The sequence below is a fragment of the Neovison vison genome, chromosome 7 (assembly GCF_020171115.1).
Source record: "Neovison vison isolate M4711 chromosome 7, ASM_NN_V1, whole genome shotgun sequence".
In the NCBI taxonomy this organism is placed as follows: domain Eukaryota; kingdom Metazoa; phylum Chordata; class Mammalia; order Carnivora; family Mustelidae; genus Neogale; species Neogale vison.
In genome coordinates this window covers 32,072,677-32,097,109 of record NC_058097.1, presented here as the reverse complement: position 1 = coordinate 32,097,109, position 24,433 = coordinate 32,072,677, and the positions used below count along the sequence as shown (strand labels likewise).

Below are 24,433 nucleotides of genomic sequence, written 5' to 3'. Positions count from 1 at the left end.
AGGGACAGCCTCAGACAGTTCCTTGTGTGACAGGAAGGGTGGCATCTGCCCTGGCAAATGTGGCCCATGGAACACGCTCGGCTTCCGAGGCGGGCAGACAGCTGCCTCTGGGAGAGTGTCTGCTTTGCTGCCAGCCCGCCAGCCACTCTGGCAATACTTGTTTGTGTTGCTTTGCAGGGGCGAGGAAGTTGCCAAATGTTTGGGGGAAAACACTTCCACTCGTCACTTGGGTGAAACGGAGCTGGGAGGACTGGGGGATGCCTGGATGGTCTAAGGGGGGGACGCCAGGCTTTGCACATGGGGGAGGGGGTCTGGCAGTAGTACCTTGGTTACTTTAGTACCAACCAGGTGTGGACCTGGCATGTTTGTCCTCCGTCACCGACACAGACTTAGCCCAGGCGACCCCAAGGGCTGCCAGGGATAGCAGCCGGCTTTGTTCCCCGCTGCCTGGTAGAATGAAGCACCCCTGAATTCCATCATCCCTCATGGTTTCCCCATTAAAGCGAGCTTCCTGGGGCACCTGAGTGGCTCAGTCAGTTAAACATCTGAGTTTGCCTCAGATCATGATCTTGGGGTCCTTGGATCGAGCCCCCCATCAGGCTCCCTGCTCAGAGAGGAGTCTGCTGGTCCCTCTGCCCCTTCCCTCTGCTTATATTCTCCCTCAAATAAATAAGTAAAATCTTTTTTTTTTTTTAAGATTTTATTTATTTATTTGACAGCGAGAGAGAGCACAAACAGGAGGAGTGGCAGGCAGATGGACAAGGAGACGTAGGTTTTCCACTTGATGTGGGGCTTGATCCCAGGACTCTGGGATCATGACCTGAGTCGAAGGCAGTTGCTTAACCAACTGAGCCACCCAGGGGCCCCTAAATAAGTAAATTCTTAAAAAAAAAAAAAAAAAAAAAAGTAAGCTTCTTATGTATCTTAGGGGGGAAAAAAAAGGAAGAAAGAAAAAAGAAAAAGAAGAAAAAAAAAAAAAGCCTGCTTCCTTCTTTTTCCAGGCAAAGTGACTACCAAACGTTGGTTCAGTGTAAGGGCTCCCGTACCTGGTGGGTTGGGTTTGGACGCCGGCTCCAACACTACCCACTGTTTCTCTTCGGATTTGTGTTTCAGTGGCACTGAGTGTAAAGGAGGGTAATAATGGGACCCTGCTCTTAGGGTCGTGAGCGTTACTGAGCTGACGGAGGTATTGGGCTGGTGTGTTCTAAGAGTTCAGCAGATACTGGCCCTTCGTTATTATCAGTGTTGGCTTTGGGGCCACTTCCTGGATCATCCTGAAATCCTGGAGGAGGCCTACACTTCCTGGAGATGTCTCGAAGGCCAAGCTGTGAGCTAAAAGAACGGCAAAGGGTAGTGGCTCTTCCCCCATTGTCCCTAACAGGGTGCCTTCTCCCCTCCCAACTGCCAACCTTGTATTTGCTCAAATCCATGTCCCTGTGTCCCCCATCTACTCCCCAAACGGAAATATTGCCATCTATTGATTATTTCCCATTTGTTGAGTACGAGGCCAAATGCATTTGGCCATTCCTTTTTTTTTTTTTTTTAAGATTTTATTTATTTATTTGACAGACAGAGATCACAAGTAGACAGAGAGGCAGGCAGAGACAGAGGGGGAAGCAGGCTTCATGCTGAGCAGAGAGCCCGATGTGGGGCTCGATCCCAGGACCCTGGGATCATGACCTGAGCCAAAGGCAGAGGCTTTAACCCACTGAGCCACCCAGGCGCCCCCATTCCTCTGTTTTAACTCTTAAACTCCACAAGGTAGGTGCTCTTTTAGGTCTTGCAGAGGAAGACCTAAAGGAAGTTGGCATTAATTTGCCGGAAATCCAAAAAGGAGAAGTATAAGCTGGATTGGAACCCAGGGAGTAAAACACACATACTTAACCCCTCATGCCAGATTGCCTTCCAGAGGGAGTAGCTACTTGACTAGATACACAAATTCGGGGAATGGGGGAGAGAGGGGTGCATTTCCTTGGGGGCCTTGAGCCTTTGTGGATGAGTTCTTTGGGAATCTCAGACAGAAGAGGGACATGTCAAGGGGGCAGGTGGGCTTCTGTACTGTAGGCTGGCCCCCTCCCAAAGATGCCTTTAATCGGACAGGCCCAAGAGGAGAACCAAGCATCCTTGAAGCTCACCCTTCCGTCTTCTTCTCCAGGCTGTCTGACAACTCCATCACCTACTTTGGGGCAGAAGCCCTCCTGCGGGCCCTGGAAAAGAATGACACCATCCTAGAAGTCTGGTAAGGCCCCTGGGCCATGCCCTTTACCTCTTTGAGCCTCCCTTTTCCAATCTGTAAAATGGGGCCAGGAGAAAGAGGAAACCTGAGCATTTTCCCCCTGGGCTCTGACATTCCATGCCATTCTGCTTGCAGTGGATCTAATTTCTGTCCAGGGAAGATGTTTTCCCATATCCCAGTGTGGACCATGTGGTTCATTTTTAAACCCTGAATATTCAGGAAGGTTTCTGTTCCCAGTGAGAGTGTAGGAAGAGGTGTGGTGGAAGATGGACATGGACACATGAACTTGGGGGCATTGCACCTGCCTTCTCAGGTCAGGGCTCTGGTCTCTGGGTGGAGGTGACATTGGGGGGTAGGGGTAGATGGGGGGAGGAAGGTGCTGCTGCCCAGTGTTTCCAGATCTTAATAATTAAAAGCTACGTTCCTTCATGTGTTTGAAAAAAACACTGAGTCTCACCTTCAGAGATGTATGCTCCTTCCTTCCACGGATGTATTTCACTCCCAGAGTAAGTAGAAAGGTTTCCCCCAGTTTGGTGTGTAACGAGTGAATGTCCCTCTGTACGTGTTTCAGGCACTGAGCTACAAGCCAACCTTTCAAAACTAGGAGATTCCCCCATGGAAATCATATTGCTGAGTTTTCTTCCCAAGGCTTCCAACTCTGGGTCCCCATGGGAAATGCCAGCAAGTAAGCAGAGTAGAGTAGGGCTAACCCTACTGAGCTGGGCAGAGCAGCTCATAACGATCGCATACCCAGAAAGTCTGGTGTCCTGGGGCACCTGGGTGGCTCAGTGGGTTAAAGCCTCTGCCTTCCGCCCAGGTCATGATCCCAGGGTCCTGGGATTGAGCCCCACATCCGGCTCTCTGCTCAGTGGGGAGCCTGCTTCCCTTCCTCTCTCTCTGCCTACTTGTGATCTCTGTCTGTCAAATAAATAAATAAAATCTTTTAAAAAAAAAAAAAAAGAAAGTCTGGTGTCCTGCACCCGGCTCCTTTGACTGCTCTTTGTGGCCTGTCTTGTCCCTGCAGACTTGTAACCCCTGCTTTACATATGCTGATGGACCGGTCCCTCCCTCAAAAATCAAAAACAAGGCAACAGCGACAGTACATATTGGATGATGAAGTTAAAAATAAAAACTTGTCGGGAAGAGATTTTTTCCTTTCCGTCTGATTGCATAAGCCTTGTAGACCGTGAGGTTCTCGGGTCCTGGGCAGAGCGTGGGTTTTTGTTTCTGTGTTTGTTTTAAACCATCACATGGTCATAGGAAATGTCACATTCTGCGTCCAGGGAGAAGCAGCCAGCATCGGGTTGATATTTTAAGGGTTCTGATGTTATTTGCCACCTGTTGACAGGACTTGGGAGGGCACAAGGGTTTGCTCATTGCATTCTTGGTAGATTCTGCTGTTGCCTTAAAAAGAATCGCCGGCCTTGGGGAGTCGGGGCCTGCCGGGTCCAGTGCGGATTTTCTCTGCAGAGTCACAAAGTCTTGCTTCATCACATACAATGATTTTGTGAGCTGCCCTGGGTGGACCGAGGCTAACCCCAGCAGGGCAGGGCTGCAGCGGGACCCAAAGGCCAGGCCATCGAGGCCCAGGTTTAGAAAGTAGCAGCCTCCCATTAAAAGCACCATCCAGGCTCAGCACTCATCCGAACCTCTCTTTGCTTTGTCCCCTTTAGGCTCCGAGGCAACACGTTCTCTGCCGAGGAAGTGGAGAGGCTCAGCCAGAGAGACACCAGACTCTTGCTCTGAAGCCTGGGGGCCAATGTTGTTCTCAGCGTGTTTGCAAACAGGCTGCGGGTTTGAACCCCTGAAGCTGGATACAGAGCCGTGTCCTGCCCAGGTCAGGGCTGGTGCAACGGGTCATCTCTGTTCCAGCAGAGGAAGGAGCAACAGGGTCCTTCACAGCATACTTTTCTGCAGCCGATTTTGCATCTGGTTCTGCCCAAGATTCAGTCCACAGAGTTTCGTGTCACTGAAGGGTAGCTCCTCCCTGCCTCCTGCTGATCTGATACAGGACAGCAGGGCCCATGGATGTTATCGTATCATTGTGGGTTCGAGACCTGGATCTGCAGGAGAGGCCCCTTCCCGCCTGACTCACAATGAGGAGGGGGACTCAGGATGCAACTTTCTGCCAGGTTTCAACTCCTGGGTGGTCATCTCTCCAGGCTGTTCCCCACATCTGGTCCCTCCCCCCATTCTGGATACCCCCTGCACATGGGAAGGATTCAGAATACTGGGTGTTTTCAGCTTTGATATTTAGAGCCACAAATGCAGGGTGGGAAGGGCTATAATTTACCTGCTGTCCTTCCCGATACTTAAGACATTATTGAAAGGGGACACATGACAGCCACTTAGTTCCCCCAGACATTCTGGATTTTCAAGGAAAATAAGACTACACTACAGCTGATATCACACACACACTTTTATTTCCAGGGAAATCAATTAGTCTTCAGTTAAGCTTTTGGAAGCCGCTCTCCACCCAAATGCAGTGTTGTAGAATCAGTCCTGGCCAGGATTTGGAGCAATTCCCCCAGGGCTCTGCCTGGTGCCTGGGAGAGGGACTCTGACAGCAGACTTCCAAAATAGATTCAGAAGAGGTGGTTCGGTGTTACGTGATAGAAAGTTATGGATCAGAAGTTTATAGGGGCAAGATCAAAGACTTTTCCTTATAAGACAGATGTTTTCCCAGATTTTTTTTTTCCCCCAAATGATGTATGTTGAAGCCTCTGTAAACTGTCAGGTGCTGTGCAAGTGTTACTACTTAAACATTATTATTTGTGAACACTGGTTAATATTTACAAACCACTTTGTTTTATTCTCCCCGGTTTGTTTTTTTATAAAAAATACAACCACGGATTTTACACTGTAAATAGTCACAGTGAAGAAAACAGTGGAGAGCCCTCCTCCCACCCAAGCTGTCTTCATTGTGACCAAATATTTAAAAAAAAAATTCCTGAATGTTGTCAGATATTAAAGCAACAGTTTTTTACTTGGAGAGGGAAGAATAATGTTTGGACCAGAACATTTATTGTTTAGGGCAAAGGCAATTCTTAGAACTAGGCCTGCAAACAAAACGCTCTGAGCTTCGGCTTAGAAAGGCCTAACCCTGCGTGAAGTCTGAGGCCGAGCGGAAGTCTCATGGTGCCCTGTGGGGTGGCAAGGCCAATGTGGGCTCCAGGAGTCTTTAGCAGGAGAAGGATGGAGAAGGTTCTGGAACAGCTCTTCTCAGCAAGCAGCCTCCTGGGAAGGTCTCGCTGAAATAATTCTCAGCTGCTTTTAATGAGCTCAAGGGGCTCCTCACCCAAGTGAGATCCGCTCCCTGGCCAGGTTTTGGGGGCCTGGCTTGCAAAATGCGGCGGCATGTCCGTGGGCTTCCGCATACAGGTTTGCCTGTGGGCTCTCTGCTCGTGGTGTTCGTTTCTGTCCAGTCCACTGTTCTGATACAGAAGATTGGGAGGGAGATGGGGATCAACTAAGCCAGCTTTCCCTGAGGAGTCAACACAGCAGTCCGTGTGTGTAGCAGCATCTTGGATTGTAAATTTCATTTTCCTGAAATTCCTTCAGCAATGATTTATGGGCCAGATATGGTAGGAGCATCGGTGGAAGAACAACAGAGACACGATCCCGGTCCTCAAGGCATGTAGGTTGGTGAGGAGGGGAGAGGTGGGCAGAAAACTAGTGAACTGGAAGATACAGAAAATAAGGTCCACTGTGATAACGGCTAGGAAGGAAATAAACAGAGGCGTTGGGGTGACTCAGTTGGTGAAGTGTCTACCTTTGGCTTGGGTCATGATCCCAGGGTCCTGGGATTGAGCCCCATGTGAGGCTTCCCCCTCAGTGGAGCACCTGCTTCTCCCTTTGCCTGTCCCCTCTACTCACGTGGGTGCACTCTCTCTCTCTCTCTCAAAAAAAAAAAAAGAAAAAAAGAAAAAGAAAAAAGGAAATGAAGGTTCTATCGATAGAGGGGAATCTTCAGATTGGGGATTGAGCAGAGACACGTAAGGGTTGGGACCCTAAGAATGAGGAGGGGCTGGCCTTGCCAGGAGTCAGGGGGCTTGTTCACCAAGGACAAGCTTCAGGAAGACCTGTCATGGAGAAGAGCCCAGTACATGTAGTAGCCTGAATGACGGCCCCAAATATTTAACTCCTTCCTTGAGCCTGAGAATGTTGCCTTATGTGGCAACAGGTACTTTAAAGATATGGTTTAGGGGCGCTTGGGCAGCTCTGTTGGTTAAGCGTCCAACTCTTGATTTTGGCTCAGGTGATGATCTCAGGGTTGGGAGATTGAGCCCCACATCAGGTTCCCTGCTCAGTGGAGAGTCTGCTTGAGATTCTCTCCCTCTCCCTCTGCCTATCCCCCATTAAGCTCTCTCTCTCTCTCTCTCAAAAAATAAAAAATAAACATGTGATTAAGATGAGGATCTTGGCTGGGGCGCTGAGTGACTCAGTTGGTTAAGCTTCTGCCTTTGGCTCAGGTCATGATCCTGGGGTCCAGGGATCAAGTTGCACATTGGGCTCCCTGCTTCTTCCCCTGCCTCTGCCTCTCTCTCTCATGAATAAATAAATAGAATCTTTAAAAAAAAGATGAGGTTCTTGGGATGGGGAGATTTTCCTAGATTATCTAGATAGGCTGTATTTGTAACCACAAGTGTTTTTATAGGAGAGAGGCAGAGGGCAATTTGACACAGAAGAAGGTGGTGTGATCACTGAGGGAAGTTGCTAGACTGCTGGCTTTGAAGGTGGGAGATGGGGCCCCATGGGGGCAAGGAGTGCAGCTCTGGAAGCTGGAAAAGTCAAGGATATGGCATTTCCCCTAGAACCTGTGGAAGGAACATAGCCCTGCTGTCACTTTGATTCTGGCCTCCAGGACTGTAAGAGAAGTAATTGGTGTCATTTTAAGCCACCAAGTTTGGGGTAATTTGTCACAGCAGTCACAGGAGACAAATACATTTAAGGCAAATGAAGGGTGTCACTACATGGGCTCCGAGAGGTAGGTAGAATCAGTTCATGAAGTGCCTAGTTGACCATGGTCAACGGCTTGGGCTTGATCTTAGAATAGTGACCAGCCATTGCAGAGTTCTAAGCAGGGTCAAATGTGACCCAATGACATTCAAAGAAGACCTCTTTTGCTCCTGGTTGGAGAAGGGACTGGAAGGCATAGGGGAGGGATGAGCAGAAAAAGTAGACAGAACCACCTAGAAGCTATTGCAGGTGAGAGAGGCAGTTGTTTTAATGTGGTGTCAACAAAGGTGGAGAGAAGAGGACAGATTCCAGAAACATCCTAGGAGGGGGAGGGGAGATTCAAGTCCCCTTGATTTTTGACTTGAGTCACTGGGGCACACCATCTTGGAGGTCAGCTGGGAAGACAGATGGGAAGCAAGCTTGGAAGTGGGAGGGACTTTGTTTTGGATAGTCAAGTTTGGGATACCTGAGCGACATCAAATGGAGACACCAAGTTATGCCCCGAGTCTGAAGCCCATGGGGGAGGTCATTGCCAGGTTTAATAGCGTGGGTGTCCTCAGCCTCTAAAGGGGGATGGGCTCATTGGGCCCGGATGTTATAACCCAGGGAGAGATTATGGAGAAGAGTTCAAGAGGGCCAGCAAAGGGTGCCACTGGGACCTGGCTATGTCCTTGCTGTCAGAGCTCAGAGTGGAAGATTCTTAAATTCCCAAAGTCCAGCAGACCCACCAAAAGCATTCTGGGCCCAGGCAGGTAACTTGCGAACAAGTTAGTTCGACTTCCAGAAATCCCTTTGCAGAACAGGAACAGATACATTCCAGATTTGTGGCTGAAAATACATAATTCTTCTGTGCAGGGGGAAAAAAAAAGGTACCAGAGTAGGAGAATTTTTTTAAAAAGAGCTTCAGAGTTTCAATTATATTCACCATCATCCTAGAAGAAAAAAAAATGTCAATCTGAGTGTTACCCCCCCGCCCCCCGCCCCCCCCACATAGTGCCAAAACCAGATACTGGAACGAATATACCCCGCAGAAAGTGTGGGAGGTGGAATCACATTCCGAGCAGGCTGAGTTGAGACTACATACAGCATCATTTCATTATTGCACCAACACATCTTCACGCCTCCATCCCCACTCAGGAGATGGGCGCAGCCCAGCGGGCGAAGCACACAGCGATGGCACACCCTGGTAGTGCCGGCACACCAGGGAGCACAGAGTCCCAGGCCCTGGGTGGCAGGTTTCCCCAGGTGAGCGGCAAGGTCATGAATGACCTGCCCAGGATGGCCCTTGGAGAATTACAAAGGGAGAGCCTTCAGCTGTGCAGATTGGCAATCCCAGATCACTGGATTCTCCAAGATTCCTTTTTTTTTTTTTTTTGGTGGCTCCAGATTTAATCCCACGTATCATCACTTCTGGAATAATCCACAAATTCAATCCTCTAGGCATCACCACCCCTCTGTTATCAATCACCGTGAAAATCTCTCCTCTCCCGTTTTTACTTGGAACACCATCCTTCTTGACATCTTCAGTTCCACATACCCGTCCTTCTCACCATCTCCCCTCCACCCCCAGGAAAGAAGGGCCTCCTAAGGGGTGCACGCTTGCCTTGCCTGGATTACTACATTAGTGTCTTAACTGGCTGGCCTGAAGCCCACACATGAGCCTGTTCACAGGTAAGTCAGATGAGCCACTGCTCTGGTTGAAATTCACCAGAACTTCCCAATCTAGCTCAAGGTGAAAGTTAAGGTCCCCTGGCCCGCCCCTGGGGTTTTCATGGACTTCCCCTTTGCCACTCAGACACCCGTTCCCTGCGCTCCAGCACACGACTTCTTTGCTGCTCCTTGAAGATGCAGAGTGCGTCCATACTTTTGCACCTGCCTATTTCCTCTTCTAGGAACACTCTTCCCTAGACAGTGGCCTGGCTGGCTTCCTCATTTACTGCAGGTCTTTGTTCAAATGTCAACTCATCAAGAGACCCCTTCCCTGAGCTGTCTTCCTCCAACAGTAGTCCCCAACCACTCTCTGCTCCCCAGCCCAGCTTACTAGTGTCCGCCCAGCACAGGCCAATTGACATACGTGTGTTTCTTCCTTCCCCTAGAATGTCAGCTCCATGAGAAGAACAAGAGTTGTGCTTGCCGCAGAGTCCTCTGGGGCTAGAATAGTGCCTAGTGCATAACTGATGCTCAAATATTTATAAACCTAATGGAGAATCAACCTGCTTAAAGGAAGCAGAACATAGAAGTTGGGCAAGATTATAAAAACAAGGGGTGCCGGGGTGGCTCGGTGGGTTAAAGCTTCTGCTTTCTGCTCAGGTCATGATCCCAGGGTCCTGGGATTGATCTCGTCATGGGGCTCTCTGCTCAGCAGGGAGCCTGCTTCCCTTCCTCTCTCTCTCTGCCTGCCTCTCTGCCTGCTTGTGATCTCTCTCTGTCAAAGAAATAAATAAAATCTTAAAAAAAAAGATTATAAAAACAAATCGCCTTTCTCCCAACACCATCAGTGTCTCCTACCTAAGGGAGGAAGTTTTCTTGCCACATGAGATCATTTTTAATGTGTTTACTGTCCCAAATGGGATCCCAGAGATAGCACAGAAGTCTCAATGAAGAGCCTTAGACCCCTTTTCTCTGTGGGTATGTTTTTCAAATCACACAGAGATCATTTATCATTGATAACAGCAAATAGCTCCAACAGAGGAGCATGTATTTTTAGTTAAGCAGGATTAGGGGAAAGATGATTAAAGTAATCACTTTTATCTTATCAAAAAGAGCTTTTGGGTAACCGGAGTAAAAGCCCCCAGACAGCATGTTCAGTTGCACCTGGAGACCCACCCCCCACCACCCCCACAGCTAAGAGACAAGCTCATCCTTGGAATGGCAGACTCATCCATGGACTGAAACACCAGGCTGGGCTGTATGGAGAAAAGGCCCATGCGGTCTCCTTGCCTGTGGGGATGCTTGGTTCAGTTAGCCCTGTGATTCAGAGCTCATTCATTAGCCCCCTGGTTTGGAGTTTATGCCGAATGCCCCTATCCCAGGAATGGGAGGGAAATGCCTGGAACCATGGGAAGCTGCATGAATAGCCAGGAGTTGCCATTTCCTGGGATGGGGAAAACAGAAGGACTTCAGGGGGAGTGGAGGAGTATCAGGAGCTCCCTTCTGGCTCTGTAGGGCGGAGATGCTAACTAAGCGGGCAGTACCATCTGCAACACTGAATTTTGTGAGGCTGGAAGTAAGAGGTAGCCTGTGGTAGCCATTTGGGGAGCACGGGGCAGCGTCTCAGAAATGACGGTTAATCGTGTTACTGAGAAGGTTTGCTGGGGGCCTGCGTGGGTGTTACTCCAAGTCATAGGTCCCTCCCAGGCCACCAGGTTTCCAGCTCTTGGGAGAAAGAGCTCCATTTAATCCAGTGGCTTTTGGTTGGGTTCCTGCTGTGTTCAATGAGAACTATGCAAGACGGTTTAGAATCAGAGCTAATTACCCTATTAAAATCCTTCAACGGGATCCTGTTCGTAAGTTAGAGATCAAAACTCGACTCTCAGGGTCCTACCTGCCGGGCTCTTTTGTGCCCCCATTTACTGTGCTCTGCCTCTTTTGGTTCCTTCAACGTCGTCATGCACAGCCTTGTTCCCTTTGCCCGAAGTGCTCCCCTTCCCCCTGGGCTGCTAGTCATCTTCCTTATTTCATCTTATAGTTGACTTCCTCGAACAGGCCTGCCCTCAGTGCCCAACCGCCTCTTACGTGTGCTCAGAACAGTTCTTGTTCTGGGGCTCACTCCAGGACGTGATCTCGGAGCTAGTCCTTTAAGGTCTGCCCTTCCTTGCCAGAGGGTATGGGTGGCCTCTCTCTCAGACGCCCCGTGTTTCTTGGTCCATGCTCGGTAGTTCAGCCAGCAGTGGAACAGGCTGTGTGGAGGTGGAGGGGATCAACAACAGGGTCTGGGGCCATCTGCAAAGACCCTTGGAAGAGGGTGGACTTTGGTTATGCCTGAAACCAGGGGAGGATTGGAAAGCAGAAAGGAGAGGCATTGCAGTTGGAGAATTTGTTCCAACAGAGCTGGAAAGATCCTGACTCAAAATCAGGACAATCAGCGTCTCAGCTCATCTCCTGGGTGACCTGGGACAAGTTATTTTCCCTCTCTGGACCTTAATCTCCTCTCTGTAAAAGGAGAGGCTGGCTTAGCAAGGATTGCAAATAATAGCACCATGACACTATTCCCCCATCTTATCCCCTGGCAGACATCTCTTTTCCCCGGAGAGCCTGAATACAGTTTTAGAATTGTTTTCAACACAATGTTCTAGGCAGTCATTATGGGAGATGGTAATTGAGATAAGCCTTGTTTATCGGGCCTGGCTTGGAAGAATATCTCTTGGATGAAGTCAGGCTTTGACACTGTCTGATTCAAGGAATGGGTCGCAGGAGGACTGAGCAAGGGCTCTCACAGCGGGCAGGTAGGGCAGAAAGCAGCAGGCTCAGCAGCACCAAGTACGATCATCAGAAAGAGCTTGAAGACGTCTTCGTCCAGGGGTGGCAAACTGATCTTTGGGGGCCAGTAGAGAAAAAGGAGAGAAATGTGCCAGGTGAATAAGCTAGGGAATGGTGAGCAGTGTGGCAAACAGGGGAAAGGGAGACTGCCCTGTCTTAAAGGATTCAAACTCTTTCTCTCCCACTCCACTCCCTCTTCTCCTTCCTCCTCCTCACTGTACAGGTCAAGCAAAAATCGTCTTCAGGCTGAATTGTTAGCCCAGACAGCCAGATGGTGACCTATGAGTCCTCCTGACTTTATTGGAGAATCTAGAGCCAGGAGGGAACAGTGTCGCCTAAGGCCACGCTGTGAGCCAGGCCTGCTGATGTCCATTTTATTGCTTTCTACATCACTGAGGTCATGAAACTCAGGACACAGGATAAGAATGAACGAGGGAAAGACAAGAGTGCATTGAGGCTTAGGTTTTCAAAAGATGTCCCTTTCATCCTCGGTGCTGAGGGCCAGGGAGGTGGGTGGCCTGTGGACTAGTACTGTTAGTAATCACTCATGTGACTTCTTTTATGTACTTGCTGGTTTAAACTGCCCAGATCTTCAGAAATGTCACTTTCCACTGGGGAAATTTTCCCTCTCATGATTAAATACACACGCCCCTCTTCTTTCCTCAGTATTAATCACCTTCTCCTATAATTGGTACTTAAAATGTCAAAGGAGAAGGAATTAATTAACAGGAGTATCCAGTGCAGCAAGGCATGCTCTGAAGCAAGGCTCTGGGACTGATTATAAAAAGCACTTCCTTAAATATTTTGAGCACTTTTGGGAATCAGAAACCTCCCTTCTAATTGAAGGATCCTTAACTACACCCCAAGTCCTGGCTGGTGGCCAGGGGTGCAGAGCTGAGTGAGGCAGCCGGTGGAAATCCCTTCTTCGCCACCCTAGGGAGACCTCCCTCCAAACTGGGATAGGTGGCGACAGAGGTTTCGAAGCAGCAGAGGTCCCGGGCAGAATCTGAGGGAGAAGAGATTCAAAACGACTGAGCTCCTGCTGTGTATCGGAAAACTTTACCTACAGGGTTTCACAGCGGTTCTGTAGGACAGGTGATGACTGTTATCTCCATTTTACAGATGGGGATACTGAGGCTTAGCGTGGTCGTGAGAATCTCACGTCAAGAGGTTACTAATTAAAAGCACAAAGCATTCACATTTAAGTCTGATTCTAAAGCTTTGCTTTTCCATGGAATCCTGAAATCCTATTCCCAGCTCGCATCACCCCAGACCCAAACTCTCTGCAGGAGTTTTGACAGCTAAGTCAAGCGCCAGGACCCGGGCCTGGGAGGTGGAGCCGGGAGTAGCACGGCGCCCCGCCCCGGCTCTGGTGTCGACCAATGGTGACGCGGCATCCGCAGCCTCTTGCCCAATCAGCCAGAGCTCCCCGCCCACCTCCCCCGCTCCTCCTTCCCTCCCCTCCGCTTTCCCTTTTGCTCGACCGAGCTTGACGGAGCGGAAAGTCCCTTCAGCCGGCTCCGGGCCGGCAGCCATTGGAGGAAGGTCTGTCACAGGGCTGCCCAATCAGAGCGTGCACAGGAACGCTTCTCGGGCTGCGATTGGTCAGTGCGGCGGTTGCCCCTCGCCCCCGCTCCCACTCTCTCTCTCTCTCTCTCTCCACACCTCCCGCCCCGGGAGGCTCGGAGGCGGGGCAGGTGGGGGCGGGCCCAGGTAGCAGGTTCGGCTGCGCCCGGGCCGCGCGTCGGAGGTAAATATTAAGGCGGTGGGTGTGGGGCGCCGGGGCCGGACTGGGACGAGGGCTAGCGAGACTGGGGAAGGGGCGACGCCCCGCTGCCGGAGGTGAGTGAGTGAGCGGGCGACTGAAGCGGCGAGAAGCAGGCGGCTGGGTCCTCTCGGGCGTCCCTCCCCGGCCTCGGGGCGCCTTCTGCCGCCGCCGCGGCCGTCGGGCCCTCGGCGCCGGCCCGTTAGTTGCCCTGGCCGGGAGCCGGCCAGGCCCGCGGGGTGCTGAGCCCGCTGACGTCAGCCCGAGCTTCCTCACCCCCGGGGTTCCCCCCCCCCCCACCCCCCCCCCCCCGGGCTTCCTGAGAGGGCTCCGGAGCGGTGGGAGCGTGGTCGCCGCCGCCGGGACCTCCGGAAGACAGAGGACTCGGGGTGGGAGCCGCGCAGGAGATCGTCTTCTCCGCCGGCCCCCATGTACAGATGGGGAAACTGAGGCACGGGCCTCCCCTGTTGGCCTCGAGAGCCCTGGGCTGTAGTATCTTCTCTCTCGTATGCCCAGGGGCGTATCGATCGGTCGCTTTGCGGGGTGTTTGTGGCTCCTGTCCAGGAGGAGCTGTCAGGGTTCTGGCCTCGTTAATGGCGTGTTCTGCTTTTTCTTTCAGTTTCCCCCTTTCCAGGGTGAGGATGGTGCTCTACAACAACCTGGCGTTGTTGAGTTGAAAGGTGTGCTCTGTCGAAACAAGGTATTCTTTTCCGTCCTCCGGTTTTCCTTTTTCATCATGTTAACGATCCGTGGGGAGATCAGGAAGTCTTGACAGAAGAGAGTGTTCCTGGATTGGTTTCTCAGCTGGGTCAGCTGCCCGGTTATTCATGTACTTGGCATCTTTTCTATTCCACCCTGTGGCATTTGCATGTTTCAGGATGGTTGTCATCTTTCAGCCACCGAGGCTTTCAATCTCTCAGCGCCCACCATCCCCGCCGCCATCCTCTTTCCCCAGTTCTCCCTGGAAAAGTTGTCTCCTTAGCTCAGCTAAGAAGCATTCCTTACCTTGCTTTTGAATTCGGGCTAATAGAGATCTTAATAAGATTGTTCCTTTGGCAGTCGTTGGCTCCCCGAGAAGAATCCGGGCCTTGAGGGAGGGTGTTCATTCAAGTGTTGGTTTTCTGCACACCCCCTCACGCCCCAAGTAGACTGAATGGCCCTGAGGATTAGGCTGCCAAGTCCCCACTGCGTGGTGGGTGGATTGGAACTAGAACAGTATTAGGAGAAAACGATTGCTGGGAATACTTGTGGAAGCTCGTGTACTGTTGAATGTTGATATCACCCAGAACGTTCTCCGAGGGTCTGCTGCGAAATGTTATAGTATTCCCCTGAAGAAGCCTTCCTGTAGGATGGCAACTTTTGTGGAAAGCTGATAAGACCAGGGCAGTATGATATAAAGCAAACATTCAGCAGCAGTGATTTCTTAGGGTCCGACATGCCTGAACTGTGATTTCGCTTGACTTGGCAAAGTCCTTATCATAAGAAGAGAGAAAGGAGTAATTATCCTATTCGTCGAATGATGAGTATTTTGTTCCTGATTGCCACAGTTTCTTCTTAAATTTGTCAAGGTATTTTCCCGGGTTACACAGAATTTATAGGCATCACACATGGTGTGAAGACCTAGGAAACCAGCGTCAGAGGAACCTCACAGCAACTTGTTTTTGTAATTGTGAAATTTGTCTTGTTTTTCTCATGTGTGTAGCAATGCAGTGGGGGTAAACATTGACTGGACTTCATTTATTCGAAGTTTTATGTATATATATACATATATATATGTATGTATGTATGTGTATATATATATATATATATATATATATATTTCCTTTTTAAGCTGGAAGATAAGCTTTTAATCACTTAAACACTTAGGATGAGGAAATGGATTTTTGGCTTTCACTTTTATCACCTGAGTTAACCAGATCATTCATTCATTTTACACGTACTGAATGCCCCTTACATGTTAGGCAGTGGTTTGGCACTAGGAATACGAAGATGAAGGACTTGTGGGAGTTCCCAGTTTGGAAGTGTAGTGGCAGGGCTTAACTCTAGGGAGACTGCGGGGTTCCCTGTTCTGCCTTGAATATACATGCAGATACGGGAGCCAGACTCTTTTTTTAAACGTTATAAATCCCGCTTGTTTTAGGAATGGAATACTTGTGCACTTGGGACATAGTAGGTGTGGAAAGATAAAGATGACTCTTTTCTGGTCATGGAATCTCTGTTTTTCTGTTTTTAGCTGTTTAGTGGTAGAACAAGTTATTCTTTTAGTGAGAGAGATTCTTCCTTAAAATGGTGATATTCTAGCTATCTAGAAGCTTTTGGAAAAAGACCTGTGTGTCTTCTTTCTTTGGCGTTCACGCTGACCTTCTGTCTCTTTGCCGCTTATAATTGGGGGCAGTATTTTCGTACTGTAAGTTTTATTCTGATTTAGATAGTCTTCTGTGGTTTTTAGTTGGGATATTTGAGAAGATGCAAAACGTTCTTGAATTAGATCTGTCTTTGTTTTCTCTAGTGAGGTTCTTTGAGCAGTATAACCTGATAGCTTGGGAATTAAAAAGACATTGTACTTTCTAGATAACCATTGTCAGTTGTATGTAGCTAATGCTGTTTGTGTGTACTGTATATTATCTTTTAGAAAGTGGTAATTCTGACCTTTAATATTTTTGTATAAAACATATTTCTTGACCATCTTTTCATTGCATTGTTAGGAAACTGATAAGTATTTGTGTCTTGGTTTAATGGCTTTATTTTAATACAGTTAAACTCTCCTTTGTTCAGAATCTAGACAAGCTCAAATAACCAGATATACTTTCAAGTCTTTGTGACCCTGAACCAGTCCCTCATCTCAGATGTTGTCAAAGGAAAGGCCTTCTTCTGTTCAATATGGTTTAGGGTTAAATATATCATTGCATTCCACCTCTTTGGTAATTTTCATTCAGTACTTAGAGTAATGATCAGGATATTCATAATCACTCAATTTTCCAGCCTGAAATAAGTGTGAAGGCATTTAGATGAATCACTTGTGGTATATTTACATTCAAAGTGTAATTAGAGGCAATTTTAAACCAATTAGACCTGAAAGGTAGTAAGAGAACATAAAGTAGGGCACTTATCAGACCTTAAAAATGCCATACTTCTCAGCATCTAACACTGTGCTGAGTGCACAAAAATACTAAACAAACTGAGAAACCTTGATCGATAAAGAACTCGTTGACAATGGCTTTTGAATTTTTCCCATGTTGTCTTTAGATTTTACTGCTTGGGGTTCTTAAGACTCAATCTAACTGTCGTGCATATCCAGTGAAAGAACGTTGTCATTCTACTCATTTCTGCAGTGGAAGAAAGTCTCTTTATTAACCTATTTCTGCTGTAATGGCAGTATATTGAGATATTCACTACCATTAAATTTATTATCTTGTATAGCTCTGGAGTCATAAAATTCTCCATTCACCTTTCTCAAACTATCAGTTGCAATGAAGAGAATCACTGTTTAACATGGTAATTCCAGTTATTCTCTCAATGTGTGCTTTCTAAAAGAGGAAATACCACAGCCTTTTTATTTTTGGATATTGCTTTTTACATGTTTTATAAACTTTTGCTCTGGCTGCTCCAGTGGTCTGACATGACCCCTGTGCTTATTAAGGTGAAGGCCTCTCCCCCTTCCGCTAATGCAGGTTAGAGCAAAGCTGCTCCCGTGTGTTTGCTGTAAAAGATGGTTCTTAATAATGATTGGTAAATTGCCTTCCACCTTTTTTTATAATCCAAAGGAGTTATATTAAATTATACTGTGGACTGTCTCTTAAACGATTAGCAAAAAACACTTCTGTAACCAAATTCATATAAACCATAGCGTCCTAATGCATTACATAGAGTAATTTAATTTCATCTTGGTCATATTTCATTACCCACTGGTTTTGTTTTTGATCATGACATGACTTGTTAAGCTGGGGAACCAACGGAGTAGAAATCATGGGCATATAATATTAAGATTCAGGGATGTTCCTATTATTTGAAGATATAATTTTTAGGAATTTTAAAAAGTAATTTCTTTTCTAAAGAGAATTACCATACTTGAAAAGCAATTTTTGGCCAAAAATATTTAAATACATTTATAAAGAGAACAAAACAACTCCCTTTTTCAGAAATTTCTTTGTGACCATCTCAGCCTTCTGGGAGTAACCCAGACCCTGTCCATGGAGCCAGGCCTCTGTGCTTCACTCCTGAAAGGCTGTTCAGAATTTATGTATACCTCTTTCAGTTATTGTTGTTTGTTCATCGCCTGGCTTCTCAGAACTGGTTAGAAGGAGTAAGGTAGAAAGCAACAAGGCCACAGAATGAGTCAAATGCACCTTGTAGGAAACCACAGAAAATGGCTGATTGCAAGGGAAAATCAGAGATTATAAATCTGTAGAAAGCAGACCCAGAAACTCAGAAAGCATAACGTCAAGCCTTTTAACAAAGTCACCAACATCTTTGCGTCTTGAGAGTACATGAGAGCTTATATTCATATTGATAATTTGATGATTCAGAAAAGAACACTTGTTGGCATTTGAGAAGAATTTTAGTCAGAAATAACAAATCAATCATTTTGGTGCTTTAAAGGAATACAGCCAAATTAAGGGTTTAGGTCTCTCGGTAGCTTTCAGTGAGGGATTTTGGGGTTTATGATGGTGCCAAGATAGGGATTTCCACAGGTGTTTTATGTAAGTGGCAAATATAAATTGATTCTGTTCCTGCTGAAGTAGACAGTGCCCTCAAGTGGAATTAAGACAAACACATTATAAAGAAAGGGGGGAAAAGAGCAAGAGAGAGCGAGAGCGAGAGAGAGAGAGAGAGAGAGAACCACTTTACACCAGCTCTGCCCCTGCCTTTATTAAGTGTTACACGATATTTCAATAATGTTGTTTTAAAGAGATGCCAAACTTTTCATCCTGTCTCAGGTAACTTGCATGTCTCATTCTGGGTTGTGGGGGGACAGACTTTTAAAAGCACTTGACCAATTCTAGAGTACATCATTATCTAAGGACGCAGTCCATGTATAGATTTGCCGGATTATTTATCATTAAGTTCAAATATTAAAGTCAAAATGTGGTTCTTTAGTTTTAGGAGTATTTATTTCTAAATTCCAAGAATAAAATAGATAAATATGGTAGTGCTCTCAACTGCTGGAGTGAAATTGAATGGAAATGGATACCTCTACCTCAAAGAAGGATGGAGGGGCACCTGGGTGGCTTAGCTGGTAAAACATCTGACTCCTAATTTCTGCTCAGGTCATGAACTCAGGGTTATGAGATTGAGGCCTGCATCGGGCTCTGCTAGGCATGGAGCCTGCTTTAGATTCTCTCTCTCTCCCTCTCCTTCTACCCCTCCCTGCCACCCTCCCCAAAAAGAAGGATGGAATGAGTAACTGTATTTAGAAACCAAATGGCCACACTCATGTGACCCAGAATACATAAAAAAATTTTTCAGTAAGATAATTAACTTAATCTTAATTTGATTTGATGAAATTGTATCATTTTTAACCATCAGTTAAAGTAGGGTTGAGAAGGTTATTTTAATTGTGAAAGATTAGTATTGTAAAAATTTTAGATGAAAATTTGAAACTGAAAAAGTAATGATCTTTTTGTATTTGTTTCAAGGATGACATAGTTAAAATTGTGGTATAAAAAGTTCGATATTTGTTACTGTATTACAGTTTTATTCCTTGTTATGTAGTCCAAGTTTTAGTGGCTACAGAATTGATTTTTAAAGACATCTTTACTATAATCAGATTTAAACTATTTGAGATTTTGAGAAATTAAATGATGGCTCTGATTAATGTGATTAACATCTGCTTATCTAAGGGCAAAATGTGCATGATGAAGGAAATGAAATTGGAGAGCAAATAAATGATCCATTATTGAAATATGGAACATAGATAAACGAATCATGGTTAAGCTTTCAGAATATGATTCATCATTTTTTTGATAAAAGAAGTTTATCATAATAATTAGGGTGGGTAACTTTTTACTTAAACTGTGTGTAGAGAATTAACAGCCTTTTTGATTTATGTGTGTTCTGCCAAAATACAAGCTTATTCATTTAAGTTAGGCAGGATCTATTAAAAATGCTATTTTTTAAAGTTAAAAATTCTATTTAAATATGTATATGTTATCTGTTATTCAAATTTGATTTAATAAATTTCATTGCCTTGGAAACGAACACTGTTGTATTATCTTTGAAGATACTTTACAATTGGCTTTCCTTAATTAAAGATGCAAAATTATGGTAGATGCAAGTACTGTATGTCTTTTAACCTTTTTAGGTACATTTGGAAGTATTTCATTTATGTGTGTGTTTTTACTAATAGAATGAGATCTTAAGAAGTCTTTAATCTTAATTTTAGCTCATGTAGAATAAAGTGTAAAGTTTCTCTTTGCTTGTCCTCTAGGCATTTTGCTTTGCTGTCTTTTTACAGCATGGACACCAAATTGCTAAAAACGTGCTTTGGGACTGCCAGTGAATTTATCTTTTGCGGTTTTACTACAAACTTAGTAGTTCCATTTTTTTTGAGTTAATATTTTGGAGTTAATGTCACAATGAGTTCAGGCTTATGGAGCCAAGAAAAAGTAACTTCACCCTACTGGGAAGAGCGGATTTTTTATTTGCTTCTTCAAGAATGCAGTGTCACAGACAAACAAACACAAAAGCTCCTTAAGGTACCAAAGGGGAGTATAGGACAGTATATCCAGGATCGTTCTGTGGGGCACTCGAGGATTCCTTCGGCAAAAGGCAAGAAAAATCAGATTGGATTAAAAATTTTAGAGCAACCACATGCAGTTCTCTTTGTTGATGAAAAGGATGTCGTAGAAATAAATGAAAAGTTCACAGAGTTGCTTTTGGCAATTACCAATTGTGAAGAGAGGTTCAGCCTGTTTAAGAACAGAAACAGACTAAGTAAAGGCCTCCAGATAGATGTGGGCTGCCCTGTGAAAGTACAGCTGAGATCTGGGGAAGAAAAATTTCCTGGAGTTGTGCGCTTCAGAGGACCCTTATTAGCAGAGAGGACAGTGTCGGGAATATTCTTTGGAGTAGAATTACTGGTAAGTTTGATAAACCGTTTTAGTGGGCTGTGTGTGTGTGTTTGTTTCTGTGTATATTTGTATGCTCACATGTATTGTTTTTTCCCCTTTAAATACAACAAAAACGTTTTCCAGAAATCTTCTGTAATTTTTAATATTCATAATTCTTAGGATTTACTTCCTAATGATAAATTGAGATGATGCAAAGATGATGCATTGAGAACTTTTTATAAAATGACCTACTATAGTAGGAAATACACCGGTCCTGTAACTATTCAAGGCTTTCACATCTTAGAAATTTTAACATTGTCTGTGTTTAAAATGAACTCTACCAGTTATAATTGAATTACTCACCCCACAAACTGTTAATTATCTTGTGACATTAGCATCTGTAGGTTTCTCAGTTTTTCTTAGTGTGTGTGTTATTAAGTAATGAAAAGTAGCTATAAGATTTTAGAAAAGTAAGGTGCAGCTACTTAAATGTGCTTTGGTCGTCCCTCATAATTATGTGAAAATCATCTTGGAATGAACTAAGGACTCTGTGATACATTTCCTTAATATTAATTCTCAAGAACTTAAATGTTAGTTACATTTTTACATTCTTGCATATAGAATCTCATGTCTTATTTAGTGATTAAATTTTTAAAACAGTGATTGTAAAACAATCAGAGGTTTGAATCCCAGTTATGCTATTTAATAGCTGGGCTGCCAGGTTACTTATCCAACCTACTTCTCTAAATCTGCTTCCTCATCTGTAAAATAGCGAAACCAGTACATACCTGGTTTTTGGATAGCGGAGGTGCTTTTGTGATGTGCTGATTCAAGAGTCAGCCTGGTGTTGGGCATATATAGTAAGTACTCAGTAAATGGAGCTAATATTATTGTTCTTTTAAAGTAAAATTTTCTTTTTATGACAAAATTATTGTTCTAATCTCAGTGTAGAATCTAGCCAGGCTCTCTCACAGTGGAATTATGATTTTAAATTTAATTAATTAGTTAATTAATTATATTTCAGCATCAGATACAGCTTCCTCTTTATTCTTTTTTAGACACTCAGTTCAACAGCAGCTGCTAATAATTATATTTCTTGTATGTGTCATTTAGAATTTTCCCAGTGATTTCCCTGAAATCCCCAGAGTGGATCTTTTTTCTTATGGGTCATCTTCCTCCATCTCTTTATCTATCAATCATTTTTTTTTCCCTCTCATTTGAAAACTAGGAAGAAGGTCGTGGCCAAGGTTTCACTGATGGGATATATCAAGGGAAACAGCTTTTTCAGTGTGATGAAGACTGTGGCGTATTTGTTGCGTTGGACAAGCTAGAAATCCTAGAAGATGATGACAATGGATTGGAAAGTGATTTTGCAGGTCCAGGGGACACAATGCAGATGGAACTTCCCCCTCTGGAAATAAACTCCAGAGTTTCTTTGAAGCTTGGAGAAACTATAGAGTCTGGCACAGTTATATTCTGTGATGTCTTGCCAGGAAAAGAAAGCTTAGGATATTTTGTTGGTGTGGACATGGTAAGAAACTTTTGGAGTGTATTCTCTTTGTGGGTCTGTCAGTTTTATGACCAATTTTAGGTACAAATTAAGCACTCTGAATATTTAAAATGGACTAATTTGGAGTAACTTAAAAAACATCTTCTAATTTATCTTCGGTAAAGGAACATTGAGATGGGGCAGGAGTCTAGATATAGAGTTATACTTACTCTTTTTTCCAACTTGAATAAACTGGAATAATGTTTCAATCCTTAAATTTGTTCTATGATAGCTGACCAGTAAACAGAAAAAAAACAAACCAACCCACGCAAATGTGTTATCCGATGCCCTTTTTTTTTTTTTTTTTTGCGAAGGTTGTTTTCTCTCCCCGCTAATCTGTGGTTCTCTTTGTATAGTATTTTTGCAAAATCTTATTGGCTGATCTGATTTTAATGAGTAGTGTAAACATCAGTTATGGAAAATAACCTGCTTAGAGGAAGAGCACATTGCTTGAGAGGAAAAGATGATTAGAGTATCTCATTATCTCTTTTCATGGTGGTAAAATATATGTAACATAAAATTTACCATTTTCACCATTTCTGAGTTCATAGTTGCATGGCATTTAATTACATTCACAGGGCTGTGCAGCCATCACCCCCGTCTTCAGAGCTTTTCATCATCCCACACTGGAACTCTGTCCACATTAAATGCTACCTCCCATTACCCATCTCAGCTAGTAATCTGCTGGTAGCCAGGATTCCACTTTACGTCTCTGTGAATTTGCCTTTTCTAGGTACCTCATATAAGTGGAATCCTACAGTGTTTTTTTGTTCATTGTTTTGTGTCATTTTTAATGTTACCTTACTGTCCTATTTGTTCATAATGGAAACATTCCAATAGGACAAGTTGAATGTTACCTGTGGGCATGAAGAGAAGGAGAAGAAAGAATCTAAGAACATTTATCATAGATTGGAACTACGGACAAGAGTTTGTTAGGTAGAAAGAACGAACTCAAACAGAATTTTTAAACACTAGAATGAGTTAGGAGAGATCGTGACTAATAGACTCTTGTACTCACGATGTTTTTGTGATTATTTTTATCTACTCAGGCATATTGTTTGGTAAGGTATGAATATTTAGCATCAGTTTATCTGGTGCTTGGAAATTCTAGGAAATGCCATTTGATACCCATTAGACAAACATTACTATGTTGTTTAAACAAACATTTACTGAACGTTTGCCATGTGAAAAGTTAGAGACAGAGGAAAATGTTTGGGTCCCTCAGGATAGCTAATGATAAAGCACACCTTTCATATTTACTTTGAGAAGAGATTGTGAGCTGGGTTGGGGGGAGGGTTAGAGAAAGAAGCCACTGGTCATTGGGGTTAGTTTCCCTTGCTTCAGGTCGTTTGGACCTCATACTTGGCGAAAACCCTGTAGGCCTTCCCCTTCCTTAGCTGGCAGTCCTGAGGGTCATCTTATTTCCTTGGGGCAGGCTGCCTAGAGTTTTGCCCCACCAGCTTCTCCACTGCCTTTGTCTGCCTTTCATTTGGTCTGTGCAACTGTACATTCCCCCCCTCTAGTATGATCCTTGAAAGGAAAGTTCTGGCAAACGCAGTATTCTTCATCTCCATCTATTTCCAGTGACAGCATGTTGTTATATATACATTGGTGCTCAGGGCACTTGTCTGACTGGCCCATCTCTTAGTCTGGCTCTGTGAACAGCACTGTACTACTTCGTGCTAATTGGAATATAAAAGAATTAAATGTAAAAATCTGTTTCGGAGGGAACTCTTGCGTATCCTTACAATGTCAAAAGAACATTAAAAAATAGATTTTCTCTGTACAGAAGGGCATACAGGGGTTCAAATGGAATATTTAAGTGCTCAGGGAGTGTAAGAGTGATTAGAACAAGCTAGGGTTAATTGGAGGCAGATTTCTGAGTGAAACAATGTATTATTAATCAATCTTCCCATGCAGATGGGTGTTATGCAGTCTAGCATGTGTTGTAAAGTATGATGATTACTTTCCATTTCTTGCTCATCTATGAGCTTACTATAACTTGATTATTCTTGGATCTCATTTTTACTAAAACCAAAACAAAAACCAAATAAACAAAAACAAACCAAAAACTTTATTACTGTGGCAATTCTTTCTGATATATTCTTTTTTCTTTTAGAAAAGATAGTTAAAATTGGCCAGGGTAAAATCTTTTGGGAGATCCTTTTCTGGAGAATGTAGATGTTCATACTCACGTTTTATTGAGAAGAGTTTAAAACTTTATTCTATTACTTGATTTCTAGGATAATCCTATTGGCAATTGGGATGGCAGATTTGATGGAGTGCAGCTTTGTAGTTTTGCAAGTGTTGAAAGTACAATTCTCTTGCACATCAATGATATTATCCCAGGTATGTTTTCTTTGTGTTTTATGTATTATATATATATTAATACAAGG

General features: G+C 44.8%; 2 protein-coding genes across 9 annotated transcripts in view; both read left to right on the top strand.

Moving 5' to 3' along the window:
• The window catches only part of NOD2 (nucleotide binding oligomerization domain containing 2), a 34,140-nt gene extending 29,102 nt beyond the window's left edge, over nucleotides 1-5,038 (top strand). The window contains exons 11-12 of one of the 2 annotated variants that reach the window (XM_044256177.1): nucleotides 2,156-2,239; nucleotides 3,910-5,038. In XM_044256177.1, coding sequence (XP_044112112.1) covers nucleotides 2,156-2,239; nucleotides 3,910-3,982 — 157 coding nt within the window. In that variant the 3' untranslated portion in view covers nucleotides 3,983-5,038. Of the gene's footprint in view, nucleotides 1-2,155; nucleotides 2,240-3,260; nucleotides 3,316-3,909 lie in introns of those variants that run through there. The other variant, XM_044256178.1, reaches the window with a different exon arrangement.
• An 8,333-nt stretch (nucleotides 5,039-13,371) lies between these two features.
• CYLD (CYLD lysine 63 deubiquitinase) overlaps nucleotides 13,372-24,433 on the top strand; it is a 75,769-nt gene continuing 64,707 nt past the window's right edge. For 3 of the 7 annotated variants that reach the window (XM_044256174.1, XM_044256173.1, XM_044256169.1), the window contains exons 1-5: nucleotides 13,372-13,424; nucleotides 14,059-14,139; nucleotides 19,867-20,518; nucleotides 21,717-22,019; nucleotides 24,281-24,386. In XM_044256174.1, the coding sequence (XP_044112109.1) occupies nucleotides 20,015-20,518; nucleotides 21,717-22,019; nucleotides 24,281-24,386 (913 nt within the window). In that variant the 5' untranslated portion in view covers nucleotides 13,372-13,424; nucleotides 14,059-14,139; nucleotides 19,867-20,014. The other 4 variants (XM_044256170.1, XM_044256172.1, XM_044256175.1 and 1 more) reach the window with 4 other exon arrangements.